The sequence below is a fragment of the Plectropomus leopardus genome, chromosome 7 (assembly GCF_008729295.1).
Source record: "Plectropomus leopardus isolate mb chromosome 7, YSFRI_Pleo_2.0, whole genome shotgun sequence".
Classification (NCBI taxonomy): domain Eukaryota; kingdom Metazoa; phylum Chordata; class Actinopteri; order Perciformes; family Serranidae; genus Plectropomus; species Plectropomus leopardus.
Genome location: NC_056469.1, coordinates 23,425,551 through 23,442,080, shown reverse-complemented (window position 1 = coordinate 23,442,080; position 16,530 = coordinate 23,425,551). Strand labels below are relative to the sequence as shown.

At 43.0% G+C, this 16,530-nt stretch overlaps 1 protein-coding gene across 2 annotated transcripts in view; it reads left to right on the top strand.

The window, feature by feature from the left end:
• cicb (capicua transcriptional repressor b) overlaps window positions 1–16,530 on the top strand; it is a 47,002-nt gene that overhangs the window by 4,230 nt on the left and 26,242 nt on the right. For both annotated transcript variants that reach the window (XM_042489284.1, XM_042489283.1), the window contains exon 2: window positions 3,301–7,284. In XM_042489284.1, the coding sequence (XP_042345218.1) occupies window positions 3,426–7,284 (3,859 nt within the window). In that variant the 5' untranslated portion in view covers window positions 3,301–3,425. The remainder of the gene's footprint in view (window positions 1–3,300; window positions 7,285–16,530) is intronic.

Here is a 16,530-nt window from a genome sequence, read left to right as displayed (position 1 = left end):
CTCCGGAGTCATTCAGTAAACCAGACAGTCAGTCAAGTGGTCCTGACTCCTTCCTGTCTTTTCCAGTGCGCTACAGGACCAACACACCCAGTCCAGGCCTCCACATCTACTCTAAAGGAGTGCTTGGCCTGGTGTTAGTGGGAGGTACATTCCTGCAGTCCAAGTTTTCTTTCTTCTTTCCCTTGATTTGTCTGCGATGTCTGACATACATGGAATCTTCAAAAAATAATACTTCGTTCAGAAAGTGAGTAATGTGGAGTTTCACATTCTGTACTTTTTATTTATTTATTTATTTTCAATTACACACAGTATGGTCTGCTAATTGGTAGGAAGCAATATTTGTTTGAAAAAAATATTTTATTATGCGCACTAATGTGGCTATGGCAATCGTTTACATTGAGAGGATACAATTATTACGTCAGTCATTTCACAGAGGAGCTTTCAAAGGTCAAACTGCTTTGTACTAACTTCATATCTGTTTAGTGCATTTAATATGAAGTTAATTGTGCTCTTCCTCTTAAGTTGCAAACTGTTTAGAAACTGTCGTAGTATGCAATAGATGAGCAAAGATATGAATAGAGCAGTGTTTTTCAAATGTCTGCATTTGCAGGAAGCGCCATGGTTACAGTAAAGTAGGTAAACTTCAGATTCAAAGCTACACACATAAAAATGCAAAACATTAGCATCGCTTTTAATATTGGTATCTGCAGCATTTAAGTAATGTGTACATTTCACTGTTGTGCATTGCCAATTTGTAACTGATATAATAAAAATGAGGGCTGATAAAATGGTGATTTAGAAATGAAAACGAAAGCTCCTTTGCCTGTTTATACAGTAAATACTGTATTGTGTGAGGGCAGAGGCCAAAATGGAGAGCACACGATGAGTGTGTGAATGGTTCGGGTTGTTTAGTCATTCAGGATCAGGAAGAGATGCTTCTCTATACTGCAGGAAGCAGTGGTGTTACTGGTTTACATTGTGTCTCGTTTGTTACAGAGAACAAACAGTTAACAACAAGGTCACCTTATGTGTGTGTGTGTGTGTGTGTGTGTGTGTGACAAACTTTTCTAATGTATAGGACAGTAACTGTGACGGAGCAGACTGTATGAATTTGTCTGTGTGTTCTTGTCTGCATTTGCAGGAATGCGGGCATTTGCGCGCATGTTGGTGAGTTGCTGGGCTTAGTCGAGGGGAGCACATATGCACACATTTGTGTACAAGTGTGTGTGTGTGTGTGTGTGTGTGTGTGTGACTGACTGTATTTAGCCCGTAATCTTGCATCAGTGAATGTGCCTGATCCTGTGCCAGCCTTTTAATTTCTTTCATTTTGGGTGTATGTTACCATGGCAGATTATTCCAATTATATTGTCTTTTTGTAGAAATGTGTGTGTGTGTGTGTGTGTGTGTGTGTGTGAGAGAGAGAGAGAGAGAGAGAGAGAGAGAGAGACAATGACAAAAGACGACGGGGAAAGACTGAGACATCGAGAAGGAGTGAGAGAGGGCCAGTGAGTGCTAGAATGACTGTGGAAATTCCCAATGACTACACAAGACAGCCTATTTGAACAAACAGCCAAACAGCCGCATACTCCCACCTCTCTCTCTCTCTCTCTCTCTTTCTCTCTCTTTAGTGCTCGCTCTTTCTTTCTCTTTCTCTTCACTCATGTTGTAGGGTGACCTCACTCAGGCCACCGCCAGTCCTTTTCCTCCCGATGGAAGTCAAAATAAATGCTGTGTTGCTGTTGCAATCCAACGTGGAATCAAGTCTATAATGCATAGCGTGAGAAAGCTACGCTGTCGCATGTCGAAGTAGCTGGAGGGAGTACAGTGGAGAGATCAGGCGACCTGTAGTGTGTGTGTGTGTGTGTGTGTGTGTGAGAGAGAGAGAGAATCTGTGTGTTAGAGAGAGAGAGAAAGGCTTTTTTGTGTCTGCATGCATTTGAAATTAAAGAGATGTAGGCCTCATTACAGGCAGACATTTGGATACTGGAGAACTGTAAGAGATAAACTGAAGTGAACGACCTTGGATGTTTGCGTTTCTTTCTTTCTTTCTTCTTAATTTCTTTCTTTCTGGCTGACTGTCTGTCTGTCTGCTGTGCTTTTGGCCCGTAGTTTTGTTTTTTTCACAGACCCTTTTATTTTAAAAAGGTAAACTCAGTAACATTTTTTTTAAAAAACTCAGTGTAAGTGACCTACAGGGTCTCTACACTCATGGAAAACCTGGAAAGTCATGGAATTTCACAATCTCATTTCCCAGCCCTGGAAAGTCATGGTATTAATAAAAAACATAAGAAGTTTTGGAAATATCATGGAATGTTGTATAAATTGTTACAGTAACCAATTGTAGATAACCTTCCACGTCCACCTCTAAGGCTTAAAAAGCATATGCCTACATCCTTGCAGCATAGTTTTTCAGACTTGCATCCAGTTTAATGTTGTTTAATCAAATGCATTAACAATACATTAAAAGTATAATCATTTAAGTTTTCCCTCATGCTTGAACACCTGTGCCAGACTGATATACCATGAGTGCTTGTATGACTGTGCCCGTAGTTTTAAGTATTTGAAGTGAATCTAACCATTACTAACTATTAGAGTTTGGAAAAGTTTTCTGTTGAATTTTCATACAACAATTAATATTTGGAGTGACACATACTACACAGTTCTGTTCATGTTATAAGTTGTGAATGATCTTGGAAATTTTATTACAGGTCTTTAAAAAGTTCTGGAACAGTTTTATCCATGAAAATGTGTGGGAACTTTGGATCTAAAACTCAGCTTAAATGCCGAAAACATAGAAAATACCCGTTTTTAAAAGTATCTGTATACATGTAGACAGTACTTAAATCTCAATCTCAGGACGTTTGCCTAGGATTACCTGAGACATAAATCAATAACTCATCATAATTGCCTTAACAGATATGTTTTTGTAAAGCAAACCATGATAAAATCTGGAGAAAAATACAGATGTTTATGAGAAAAGCAGTTATGTCCTTTATCTTGATGAAGCAGTCATTTTTTAGTGTTGGTTTTCAAATGGTGAATATTGAGATTTTATGTTTCGAGTGCACAAACCGGCACTGTTAGACAAGCACACATGAATACACTTGCACACACGCCCTAGTGGATCAGGCAGGCATGGACGGTGAATGAGAGCATACATCAGATTTTGAGCCAGTGTGATAGCCAGTGCAGTGTAGCACACTTCCAGGTATGACGTCATTTTTATTCTCAGCAATTTTTGTGATTATGAAGATAATAAATGACCATCTGTCTTTCTGCATCTCCCTCTTCCTTTTTCAGCCTGCTGTACAGAGGACAGGAGGACAGGGGAGAAGGAAAAGCCGAGAAAGACAAAAAAGGAGTGCCTTAGAAGTGAAAGAAGAGGAGCGCCACAAAAGTGCACTTTTGTGAACAGTAAAGACGAGATGAGGCCATTAAAGAAGAACAGAGGGCGTTCTCCCCCGTTAACTAGAGGCAGAGGGGGGAGACGGAGAGGGGGCTCCCAGCCACTCCAAGAGAAAGACCCCAAAAGAGTCAAGAGGGAGACACTCGTCAAAACCACGCAGCATACATCCAACATTCCCTCCACACGCAAACAGACTCCGCCCACAGCCACTAACTCTATCGAGGAGCCGATCACAAACAGCAATACCCCCACGAGGGAGGAGTCTACTGAGCCGAGGAAACCTGTGGAGTCAGTTGAGAAGGAAGCAAAGAAGGCAGAAGAAAAGACTGAGAAGGAGAAGATTTTGGACACAAATGGAAATAGTGCTGTGTCCATTGATACCGTAGCAATTCCTACCTCTGCCCCAACGCCACTCTCCACAGCCACGCCCCCTTCAGCCACCAATCAAGGCCCCAGTTTAGGCTCAGTCTCTAGTAGGAAAACAGCCACTTTTAAAGCTCGTGTACCCAAGAAAAAATACACATATGAGCACTTTGCTAACAATGCAAGTGTCCTAGCTACCATTCCTACCTCCAGCCCTGCACTCATACACAACAGTTACTGCAATACTAACAAAAAAAACAGTGATAGTATGTATACGCCCAGTAATAATTTCAAGAGTAGTAACAGTATTAGTAATAGCATTAACAAAAGCATTAGCATCAATAATACAAACAGTAACACTAAAAGTTGCATTAACGACATAACTGACAGTAGTGCTGGAAGCCATAATTCTTTTATCAATAGCAGTAATAGCAGAAGTAATAATTGCTCAGGTAATCAGCCATCAGTGCTAACTGTGGATGGTAAAGCTACAGAAGCAAACCATTTTGTTTCCACGGAGGATAAAGCCCTCAGGACAGCTGAATCCCAGGAGAAAGATTCCCAAACTGGAGAAAATGAGTCAGAGGGGGCTCCTAACTCAGTGCGCTCCTCGTCCACTGATACAGCCAGCGAGCACTCAGCTGACCTGGACACGATGGAAGCAACAGGACCAAGCCTGCATCAAAAAAACTCCCACCTCCCAGCTCCTCTCCACAACTCGCACCATAAAGAGGCCAGTCTTTCAGAGGGGCTGGCTGAAGCTCTAGCTAAAGGCATGAAAAACCAGAGAGTTCTCGCTCGCCAGATAAGGAGGACCCTGGAGAGTGGGGTGGGGGTTTCAGGTGACAGGGGGGTTAAGGATTCATGTCCTTTATCACCTGTGTTCAGACCAGGGGTGGTGCGCAGGGTGAGTGGAAGTACAGTCGAAGTTCAGCTCCAAGGACAGGAGACGCTTGTTAAATATCCTTTTCATGGTGGGACAGTGATGACATCGTCGTCAGAGGCTAAGAGCACTGTGGAGATCATTTTGGATGCCCCCCCACCTGGCATGGCACCTGTGGCTGTCAGGACGCGAGTGTGCGTGCCCTTTGGCGCAGAGGAGGGGGGTCCTCTGCTGTACAGAGAAGGGATTGTCACTCAGGTGGACCCCCATCCTGGTGTGTCATTTCCTTACCAGGTGCTCCTGAGTGAAGACAGAGAGACTCAGGACGACGGAGGGGTGGGGGGGGTGAAAGAGAAAAGGAAAGCTCAGGCTGTGTGGGTGTCCCGACAAAGCCTGAGGCTGCTTACCCCTCCCTGGGAGGTCCCACATTTGGATGGTGGGAGGGCCAAGGAGAGAGAACGGGAGAGGGAGAGGGAGAGGGAAGAGCGGGAGCGCCGGGAGGAGATGGAGGTAGAGAGGGAGGTGTGCCAGTTGAGTATTGGGATGGGGGTGCTGGGAGGGGGAGCACGGTTGGGCCATGGTTTTTCACATGAAGGGGTCGCAGGAGGGCACTCCTATGGAAACACACACCCACCACCCCATTCCTCCGCTGTGACGTCCAGTGTGGCCGGCAGCACAGTTCACAGCTGCGGAGATAAATACTCCGAAAGAGAGAGACAGAAACAGCCAAACACTCCAGAGGAGGACGTTGAGGTGTCTCGTTTTAACATGGCTCTCACCGTAGGTCCCAAGCCAAACGCTGGGACCTCTCAGCACAGAAACGTCATCTCCAAGTCCAGTTGCTACCCCCCCTCCTCCCCTCACCTCTCTGTGGTGCGGGGCCTGGGACCCCCACACCTCCCTACCCTCACTAGTCCCCAGCCTCCCCGTTCGCCTGCCTTACTGGGGTCTGAAATGAGCACCACTCCAAACCTACCTCCATCAAAGACCACTCCCACTCAGACCCCTACTCCCACTTCTGGTGGGGGGTCCTCCTCTACCTCCTCTCGCTCCAGGACTCCCCTCTCTTTGGCTCAGCAGAAATACAAAAAGGGCGATGTGGTGTGCACCCCAAACGGTATCCGTAAGAAGTTCAATGGTAAGCAGTGGAGGAGGCTGTGCTCTAGGGAGGGCTGCATGAAGGAGTCTCAGCGTCGAGGATACTGCTCAAGACACTTGTCCATGAGGACCAAAGAGATGGAGGCGGCGGGGGGAGAGGGGGGAGGAGGAGGAGGCAGCAGCTCAGGGACAGTCACCCCCTCTGACCTGCGGGGGAGAGCGAGCAGCGAGTTTGAGTGGGACGACACATCAAGAGAGAGCAGTGAGGCCAGTAGCAGGGGAGACTCCAGACCCCGCCTGGTCCTCCCCTCCCTCCTCCCCCACGACCTGTCGTCACGTTTTGACTTTGATGAGTGTGAAGCTGCCACCATGCTCGTGTCATTAGGGAGCTCCCGCTCTGGTACCCCATCCTTTTCTCCCATCTCCAACCAGTCGCCCTTCTCCCCTGCCCCTTCTCCCTCACCCTCGCCGCTGTTCGGCTTCAGGCCGGCCAACTTCTCTCCGATCACCGCCTCCCCGGTCATGCAACACCGGAGGCCCAGGCAGCTCAGCGGCACAGGGGGAGGAGGGGCAGGGGGCAGTAAAGTGTCAACCCCAGCTGGAGGAGGAGAAAAGGAGAGACACACTTCAGGTATCCAGCCCTCCTTTCACAGCAACCTTATGTTTACAGTCCCCATGAGCCCCAGCAAACGAAAGCCTGACGCACCTCCTCCACCGCCGCTCCCTTCACACCACCATGATTACACACCCAAGACAGAGCTGGAGCAGAGCGACCTCAACAACTCTTTCAGGGTGCTGTCCCCCCAGACACCCGCTTCACACTCCCGCACACACACACCCACCTTCTCCCGACCCAGAGGAGTGACCACCCCCTCCTCCAGCACGCCACCGTCCTCCACCGCTGTCTCCCCTCCTCCTCTGCTGGTTTCTCCAACTCCTCCCTCTCCTCTCACTCCTGATGGAGGGCCTCGTCGTGTGGTCCCTGTGTCCCAACAGGCCTTGCGGGACTCCCCTGTCATTGTGAGGAATCCCGAAGTCCCACTGGCAAAATTTACAGAGTGTCCCCTGGGAAGAGGAGGAGGAGGAGGAAATGAGTGTGGGACAGATAAAACCTCACCTAAAGACATCAGCTTAACACCCCTCACCCCTCAGCCAATATCAGGTCTCCAGGTTCCCGTACCCATTAACGCTGCTGCAGCCACAGTTCCCAACGGCACCGTCCTCCTGCGGAGCCCAGCCCAAACTCTGGTGCTCGTGTCCCCAACTCCCTCCTCCATGTCCAACACTGACAGCCCTGCCACCCCCCTGCAGGCCCTGTCAGTTACCGTCAGCACAACAGTCACAGCTCCTGCTCCAAGCAGCACGGACAGTTCTGCAGATCAAGAGGAGAACAGGGGGACAGGGTTTGGGGGTGAGGTCCAGCAGCCAGTTCCCTGTCACCCTTCTCCCACCGCTTTGCTGCCCCTGATCCTCCCAGCTGAAAGCCTTCACCCCGTCCCACGGAAGGACATCATCATGGGACGTCCTGGCACAGGTGAGAGTTGCTCCATACGTGTGGGTGTAGTCTGTGTGTGAGGACAGTGACTTAAACCGTGTGAAACCAGGATTGACGTCAATTTCCTTGTCTTGCATTCAGACGCCTTTCACAAGCAAAACCAAGCAAATTGGTTTGATTTATTCTGAAAATATGTTAAAAAAGACAATGAGCAACTTGGCAAAAAGTGTCCTGCAAACTGCAGGAAATTAGTAAAAGCAGAAACGAAAATCACCAGAAAAAGAAGAGAAAGAAAGAAAATTACAAAGAAAAGGGGAGAGTGAAGGGGTATATATAATTATTATGGTTTATATAACGATAAAGGTATATATAATTATTAGAATTATATATTCAAAATTATGCTATAGAAGAAAAATAAATACATTATAAATAAAATTAAATTTTAATATAAATTTCTGGGGGTTTTTTAGAACGTATTAATATCTTGCCAATATTTGGGGACATTACTTGTAACGTTACTCATTGCCCTCTTATGTTCTTAAAAGAAACCAGGCCAGTTGGCCTAGGTTTCAAAGGTTAAAGGAATAAGGAGAAACTTTGGAGACTATAGAGATTTTAGTTGCAATTTTAGAATTAGGCTGCAGTTGGAAAGCAGGAGATACCTGGAATAAGTATATTAAATGGATAGTTGGGATTTTTTTAAGTGGGGCTGTATGAGATACTTATGTATGTCAGTATATTACATACAGTAGCTGGTGGTCAGCATGCTCCCGGTTTGTCAAAACCCCCTAGGGTTTTATTTTAGCCACTTTAAATAGACCTACCTAAAAAAAAAAAGTATTTTTATTGCATTACTCTGCTGTCATGCAGCCTTTTCCTTTGGCACTACATTTCTCATCCTACCCGTCAGCTGTTTGGGTCAGAAAGTGCTGTTAACGGCTGTTACCAGCTGTTACAAGATCCTACTGAAACAAAACTTCATGTTGAAAACACTCTCAACACAGCGTCCACTTCGACTGATATTGTATTTTTTAGGTAGGCCTTTTTTTAAGGTCGCAAAAACACATTTTGATATTAACCTCTCTATTCAGCAGGGTAATAATGAGCTGTGGGGTGCGTTCCCAGTTTGTTTTTGCAAACCGAAGGCGCGCAGACTGCAAGCTACTGTATGTACTACACTGACTATACATAAGTATCTCCTACAGCCACCACTTCAGAAATCCCTTTTAAATGCTGTATTCTGTGCACCTTTAGAAATATTCTAATCACATGACAAATGTGTTTAGTCAAAAGATTGAAACAGAGCAAAAGTCATGAAAGAAAAAATAACTTGATGAGAAATGAACATTAATTATGGAAAATGTGTTGAGAATGTATAGTATAGTGTACCTATTTCAGAGTATAAAATAATTACACACAATTAGACTTTCCCTGAATAGTAGTCTTTACGTGTTTTTTTTTTTTTTTTCAAAATATTTTTATTATCACTCAAGTCAACCTTTATTCCTCCATGACATCCAAAATTGCAGCTCTGTACATTCAAATGAAAAATGGAGGAAATTTTCTCCTCTATTTAATATTTCATGAATCCCAGTTTTTGGAAGCTAACAGCCTCATGGGAAAGATTTTCCACAACATCCCCAGTTGTGTGGCAAAAAGAGTTAGGGGCTTTCTGTTTTTTCCTCTGCGTAATTAATATTTTTCAGTTTGTTTTTACAATTTAATTACCATCCATTGAGTATATTCACTAAATTAAATTGAAATTAGAAATGTCTCATATACTTTTAAAGGATATCTCTTTTGGTAGCTGAGTGGCTCTGTTGTGTCAGCTCCTCAGTCACACACAGTGTCAACACAAAACGGACTGAGGAGAAGCTCCGTTAACTGGCCTTGAACTAGCAGGTTAACCCGCAGTTTGCAGTGTAATACCAGTGATTCTTGTACTCAGAGGCTCCACAGAGAAATGCCGTGACAGTGCAGCTACGTCGAGAGAAAAGTACCAGAAGGGAAGCTGAAAAAAATTGTTTATTAATGTAAATTCAGTTGAAGCTACAGCAAGTGGCATATATATTAAAATAATGAGAAGGCAAATTATGTGTAGATGTAGCTTTTCGAGTTTCCCTTCTTATTTTTTACACACACACACACACACACACACACACACACACACACACACACAGTTCGAAAGAGAAAGAGATGTGTTGATTAAAGACTTACTTTTAAAAGGACATTTTCCGTTTAGATAAAATAATAAATAGAAAGGACCTTACTTTGTTATGAGCTTCCACTATATTTTTCTCGTTATCAAATAACAGTTAACTACTAATATGCCGTGTTGTGTTTTATACAGCATCTAAATCAGCCAAACAAACATTTATTCAACAATCATACTTGTTTTGAAGAAAAAAAATCTTTAAATTGTCGCCTCTTTTTTTTTCTTAATTTAACATACTTGCTTGACAGGTAACACTCACATTGTAACAGAAGCTTAAATTCACTTACACATGCCATGGCCTGTTTGTGTGTGTATGCATGCGTGCGTGTGTGTGTATGTGTGTGTGACTTGATGCCCAGTGAAAGAAGCTCCTGTTAGCAAACATGCTGTTGTCCCATATGGCTTCCTCTAGTTGTCTGTGCACCATCCTCATGTCTGCTGGTAAAAGTAAACTAAATGCAGAAGCTGGTCACATGACCTGTGTAAGCCCTAAAAAAGGCACCTGGGCTTCACCAGGTCAGGACTAGGATTGTTGAAATCACTGCTGATGCCAAAAAATAATTCACCATGTTCATTAAATTCATTCGTAAACACTTAGTGTGGAAAGAATAATCCCTGCCGTACGTCCCAGTAACTCATAGAAAGGGAGCTTGGTTTATCTGATGGACTTTGGAAAAGGACTGTTTAAACATCATGTATCATATTTAAGAGACAAACACTGTTATACAAAGGCAAAACTACCAAAGTAATAATTAAATTGTTGTTGGTTTGGATTTTAAATGCTAGTGGAAAAGGGCCACACTAGCTGGATGCAAGATTATTTCTGTGCATTAGTGTGTGAGAAAGAGAGAAAGAGAAAATGTATGCATGAGCATGTGTGTTTTTTGTGTTTTCTGTAGGGATTAGACTGTATGTTACACAGGATTAGCTTTGTCGATGTTGGAGAGTCCCTTTTATATTCCAAGTCATTATAGACAGAAACTTGGTGGCTAAGTGGCAGCAATCATACCTACACTATATAGACACAATGCACAACACAAAGACACAATGCAACAGCATGGATTTATAATAGACAGGAACGGGGAGTAAGGGAAAATAATGGACGAGTGAATGAGTGCAGCTGCTTTGAATCAGTGCTACACATGAAATTAACATTTAAAGACGAAAGCAAAAGTGGGAATGGAGCGTGTGGGCTACATGTATGTAGGCCAGATTCCATCAACTTGTTTTGGATTTTGTGTTTTAGGGAGAGAGAGAAAGGAGGATTAGATCAGAAGGAGAATGAGGAATGCCTCAGAGAGGACGACAGCGTAGATGAATAAAGACGGAGGGAAAGAGGAGGATTTAACAGCATGTTTTACACAAATATTGCAGTCGTTTACTTCTTGAAAAACTCTGACCAACATGCTTATTATAAGGGTGTTTGTGTGTGTGTGTGTGTGTGTGTGTGTGTGTGTGTGTGTGTGTGTGTGTGTGTGTGTGTGTGTGTGACTTTCTGACCTGAGCAACTATTATCTTCTTACCCACTATAAACTATTTCCGCTGACTCCTGCTTTGTGTATGTTCACGTGTTTGTTTGTTTATTAGCGACTCATGTACTCATATAGAAAAACAAGGTGTGGGCAGCGATCTTGGCCTTTAATACAGAGGTGGGTTGATTCCTAATGTGTGTGTTTGTGTGCGTGTGTGTGTGTAGGATATATGTTGTGAGTTTCAGTGTAGCGTGGGGGTGTGTGAGGATTTTTTCTCTCAAGCTCCTGTGTGGGAAAATGCTCTACTACAAAGTGTGTGTGAGTGTGAGAGCGTTATTCATCATCATTTGAAAATAGGAGCCTACTTCTCACTTCTGTTACAGACATATAGTATCAGTTAGTATAAATCACCTCACCAGAGCCTTTTGCCCTCAGTGTGTACGTACGTATCACTGTGTGGACATTCAAGAGTGTGACAGAGAAGTGGACAAGAAAGGGGAACACTGTCATTTTGAGTGTACGGTCCCTCTTCAGATGCGGTTTTTTTTTTTGTTGTTTTTTTTTTTTTGGAGCTGAAAAGACGCTGAATGAATGAATAGCATCTCTTTGTGTGAGTGCATGCACGTTTGCTGGCGTGCATTTACTTTGAAGACTTTTGAGCAGGGAGCAAATGTGGGTGTTTTCTGTAGAGTTATAAAGGTTGTGTGAGCTTTTGCATATGGTCGAAGGAGAGTGTGAAATTCGAGTGAAAGTAGGAAACACCGCTTGCCTGTGTGTACAGTCACACGTGTGGTATGTTTGTGATTTGCAAGTTTGTGTAGGTGTTAGTGTCTTCTTAACAGCTTGTGAAATGGTAAACAGTTAATTTTCTTTTTAAGTGTTTTTTTTTTCATATTATCCTTATTTTGTTTGTGGCAGAGTATATTATAATTAAAATCCTGCCTTTTTTTTAACTCTCGATAGTCGTTGGGAATTGTTTAACAAAAAGGAGTTGATACTTAAAACCCTTTGGAGAAATAATGTTGACACTTCTTGAGCTTGAAGTATATTTACATATTAAATGCATGTATCTTTGTGTAAGGGTAAAAATATGATCGAGAGTACACAATGTGTAACAGAATTCATTTGATCATATTTATGCCAAAAAGTACACACATTTGATGCCACTCAAAATTATGTTGTGAGGATAAAAGCAGCGAAAATATCTCACATGAAACCCTGATTTTTCTAAAATACTCCTGCTGCAGCAGCTCATCAGTGACAACACATTGCACCAGTATAGGGATAGGGAAAGCTCTAGGATCATAGGCGTAGATTTCGGGGGTGAGGCTTGGCCCCCTCAATATTTAGTAAGCGCTTTTTCCCCCTCCAGTAAAAACATAGAAGTTGCAGAGGACTTTTACTTTGACATAATTAAAGATGTTTGCACCCTCAATTGATGCAGAAAACAAACAAATCAAAGTGCATAAAAATTCTGATTGTCTGAACGAGGACCTAGAAACCCCCTGCTTAATATGTGTCCCCCACAAGGTTAAACTCAACCTACACCTTTGTCTAGGATGCATTTAATTAAACTAAATTAGATTAATAAATATAATGTGCCAACTAAATGTTTGAAATGTTCCTGTGGTCAGCCAGGAACTTTCATTTCATCAGGATTGAATTAAATCACTGACATATCAGACAGTTAATAAAAGGACAATATTTCAACAAAGCAATATAGTTCTAACACTTTGTAGACCGTATAGTCAAGTGCAGATTTACTGTGTAAGAAGACAAATAGACAATGATATGCAAGATGAGGGGAGCAAGTTAATAAATTTCATTAAATTCAGAGACAAGAAGTGTGTGAGTTTCCACTCTTGTCTGTGTTATATACATCACAATCCTGCACTTACAGTTTGCACTTATATTATGTGTTTCAGTTAATTTACTCAGAAATAAGGCATCAATATAGCAGGGCTACGTGAAGCTCCTCAGCTGTCACATACTCTCAAGATAATGCTTCGAATGTTCTCTGTGTGCATATGCTTTCCCACCTGAGACACGCTGTCGAATGAGTACATTTTTCAAGCCTCTCCGTAACTTCCTGTAAAATCAGAACTGTTAAATGAGCAGGCAGAAAAGTGTCAGTGACAAGGTGAGGGATGAGACCATTTTTTTAATGGTGTGACGTGTGTGTTGCATGCAGTGTGTGCGTGTGTGTGTGTGTATGTGTTTGAGACAGAGTAACCAAGCGTCAATCATGGAGCACCGGATATGATGTGTGAGCGCCAAATGTCTGTTGCCATGGCAACAAAGCAAACATCACACTGATGTAGCCTGTACATAACACAGAATATTCACAAATAGAAATAGCAGCCGCTGTGTGTGTGTGTGTGTGTGTGTGTGTGTGTGTGTGTGTGTGTGTTGAGGAGGGGGGGCACGTGTGCTTGTGTCACTTTCCACTGAGAGAGGAGGAACTTCAACATGCTCGCATTTACACACCAACACGTTATTGGTGGCTTCTCTTTAGTCAGTCTTCGGGTGCTTTAGTCGTCAACATTCCCAAAAACAGAAGCATTGTGGGATAATCGGAGGGTTTCCTCTGAATTATGTAAGCAGTGAGTGAAGTGTTCCAGATCAAATATTCTTTATATTTACAACAGAAACCTTCACTCCTACTACTGTTCTCTTGAAAATTGCAACCCTTAAAATAAGCATTTATTTATATAATATTTTACTTCATTGCATTCTTGAGTGGCATCTTCAATCAGTCCGGCTTTGAAGTCAGTGAGGAAAATGTGCATGGTGTTTATAGAGAGGAGCAAGATGACTTTGGTGGTGTAGAGGTCTTAAGTGAGTGTTTATTTGTACTCTTGTATCCAAATCCCAGTCTCAACAGAAACACCAGCTTTCTCTGTATGACCATGTAGTGAAAGTGCTCCGCATCTCATGCACCGTGCTGCATGATTATTATTATTATTAGCATGATTGTTTCATAAGCAAGAAAATATTTTATTGCATACTTTTAGCATCTTAAATGTTGTTGTGATGTATATGTCAATATTACTCATAAATCAATATCACACTGTTAAAAATGATACAAAGTACAATTTAGTAGTGTGCATAATTCTCTGTCTCTCTGTGTCGTTCACACACACACACGCTCACGCAGTTTGTGCAACACTGAGTAAACATGTCACACTCCCCTAAGTACACGTGAACACACTTTTTCGCGCTTTTATTTTGCACTCAGATACGTCTTTTCCTCTGCCCTTCCGCTTCGCCTCTGTCTCATTTTTTAAAAATTTTTCTTTCTAAAAAAATTATGACACATTCGTTTTAACCCTTTGCTCCATCGCATTGCAGTGTTTTTCGCTTCCCCTCCTCTCCATTTCGCTCTCTTCATCCTGGTCTACCCGGATACGGATACCCGGGAATAACATCCCCACTCCCTCCCGCCCCTGCTTTACGTAACGCTTAAAGCCCCGCATATCCTCCCTGGCCATGGCAACAACCACATCTGGATCACACAGCAATCTAGACTGGCACCAAAGCGCATGTGAAGCCCTCAAGACTTACCACAAAAGTCATGTGCAACGATAATCCTATTTCCTATTGGGCGAAGCATACTTTGGGGAGAATCTCAACATGCACTGGTGCAGTGGGGCTCCATAGTCTGAGGTGGCTCCAAGACTCTGACTGCATGCATGTAAAGTTGGACCCATATTCAAATTTGCGTCTTCTGGGTCTCAGTTGAGCCCATAATCATTGTTCTCGGGAGATCACAGTTCTCATGTGATCTTCACATCCCGAAGTTTGGAATGAGGAGAGTTTTTTATTTAGCTCAGGAATGTCTTTGCTCTCCTTCATCCCACTCTCCTCTTCTCTTTTTGCATCTCCAGCTCCACAGTCTTTGCACTGGTTTTCTGCTGCTGCCCATCCGTTGGCCATTTATCTGCAGGGTAGTAGTGCCCCCAGATGGCCAAATTCATACATTACAAGTTCCTTAACACAGTGGATGAAGGGAACATTGGTCTGAAGTTTCATGTATTTTCCACAATGCTTATCATTCGCTGTTGGGAAGAGATAGTCAGTGAATTTTTAGCCACAGAGTGTAAAGTGTGTTTTGTTGGTGATGAGATCTATTCATCTTCTAGAAATTGACATTTATACCTCTCAATACATAGTCTTTGCTTTGCAACATTGAACCAAAAAGGAGTATCCATTGTTTTTTTTTTTTTGTTTTTTTTTTTATACTTTAACCGGAGCTTGCACAATTGACGGTTGAGGCTTAAAAAAAATCTCCTGATTGCGTACCACTGAGCCATCCCGCTGGGTATCCATACATCATGTAAAAATGATTGGTTAACTTTATCTCGATGCAATAGATGGTGATGGTCAGTGGCAGACTGGTGACCACGGGCGACACGGGGACCTGTGCCCAACATAGCTGTTGCCATGGTAACTGCAAAAGACTGGTGGATCGAGTTATAATTGGACGGAGCAAATGGTGGGTTGTGGGAGGGAGAGACACAGAGCACAGGGGTGGAAGATGAATTAAGGGATGAGAGAGGTGGGATGGGAGAGTGAGCAAAGGCGGGCGCTCCGCCTGCACGGTGCCAGCGTAGGTAAAAAAGGAGGGGGGAAAAGTTTCTTGTGTGAAGTCACGTGGCATTTGACAGAAATAATTGGGGGGGGATAGAGAGACATGCATACATACCCACATTAAAAAGCACAATGTCTGTAAGAGGAGACAGCCAACGAAAGCCTCTGAACACCTACACAGATATTGCATTGCCAGCACGGCAGCAGGGAGAGATAGTTAAGCTCAGCTGAGGGGGAATTTCTCTGCCACTGTTTTTTTCACACCTCTCTTACTCTTGCCGGTTCTCACTGCTTATCTCTTTTATATATGACTAAGCGCTAGAACTCTGTGGTTTCCCACCATTGTCTCATGTCCGCCTCAACTCCTCTTTGCAACTTTACATGCATGCAGTCAACAGATTTTCTTATTGTGCTTTTTTTGTGATCTAGTAGCTATTGTATTACAATTAAAATAATCTCTTAAATGGCAAAAATGTTTCTTTTATACAAATGCGTTTGCTGTAAATCAGTCCAGCATTTAGGCGTTTTCAAACCAGACAAAAGGAAAAACTGATCACTCTGCTCTGAATAATTGGTCAGATGAAGTTCATTACCAAGAGCTTGTAATGTTTACCCAGGGTTGTAGCCACTGAGCAGCCACAGTAATCCCTCATCTCCACCCCTGCCCTCTTTCACCCTCTTTTTCTTTCTCTCACAAGCTGTCCAGCTCCCTCCCCTTAACACATTGTGTTCACTGGACCTGTTGAGTGCTTGGTGCAGTTGATAAGCCTCTCTTGTTCTCTCTTTGTCTCTGTCTCTTCTTTTAATGCCTATTAGTTTAACCCCCTTAAACCTGAGCAAATTGGCTTGATTTACTTCAGGATCAGAAAGAAGGCACTGAGCAATGTAAACAAGAATAGCCCCAAAAATTGGCAAGAAATTAAGAAACAAAACAATAAAAAACAAACAAAAATAACCTGAAAATGAGCACACAAAAAAAGAAAAACAATTTTTTTTTTTTTCAGAAAG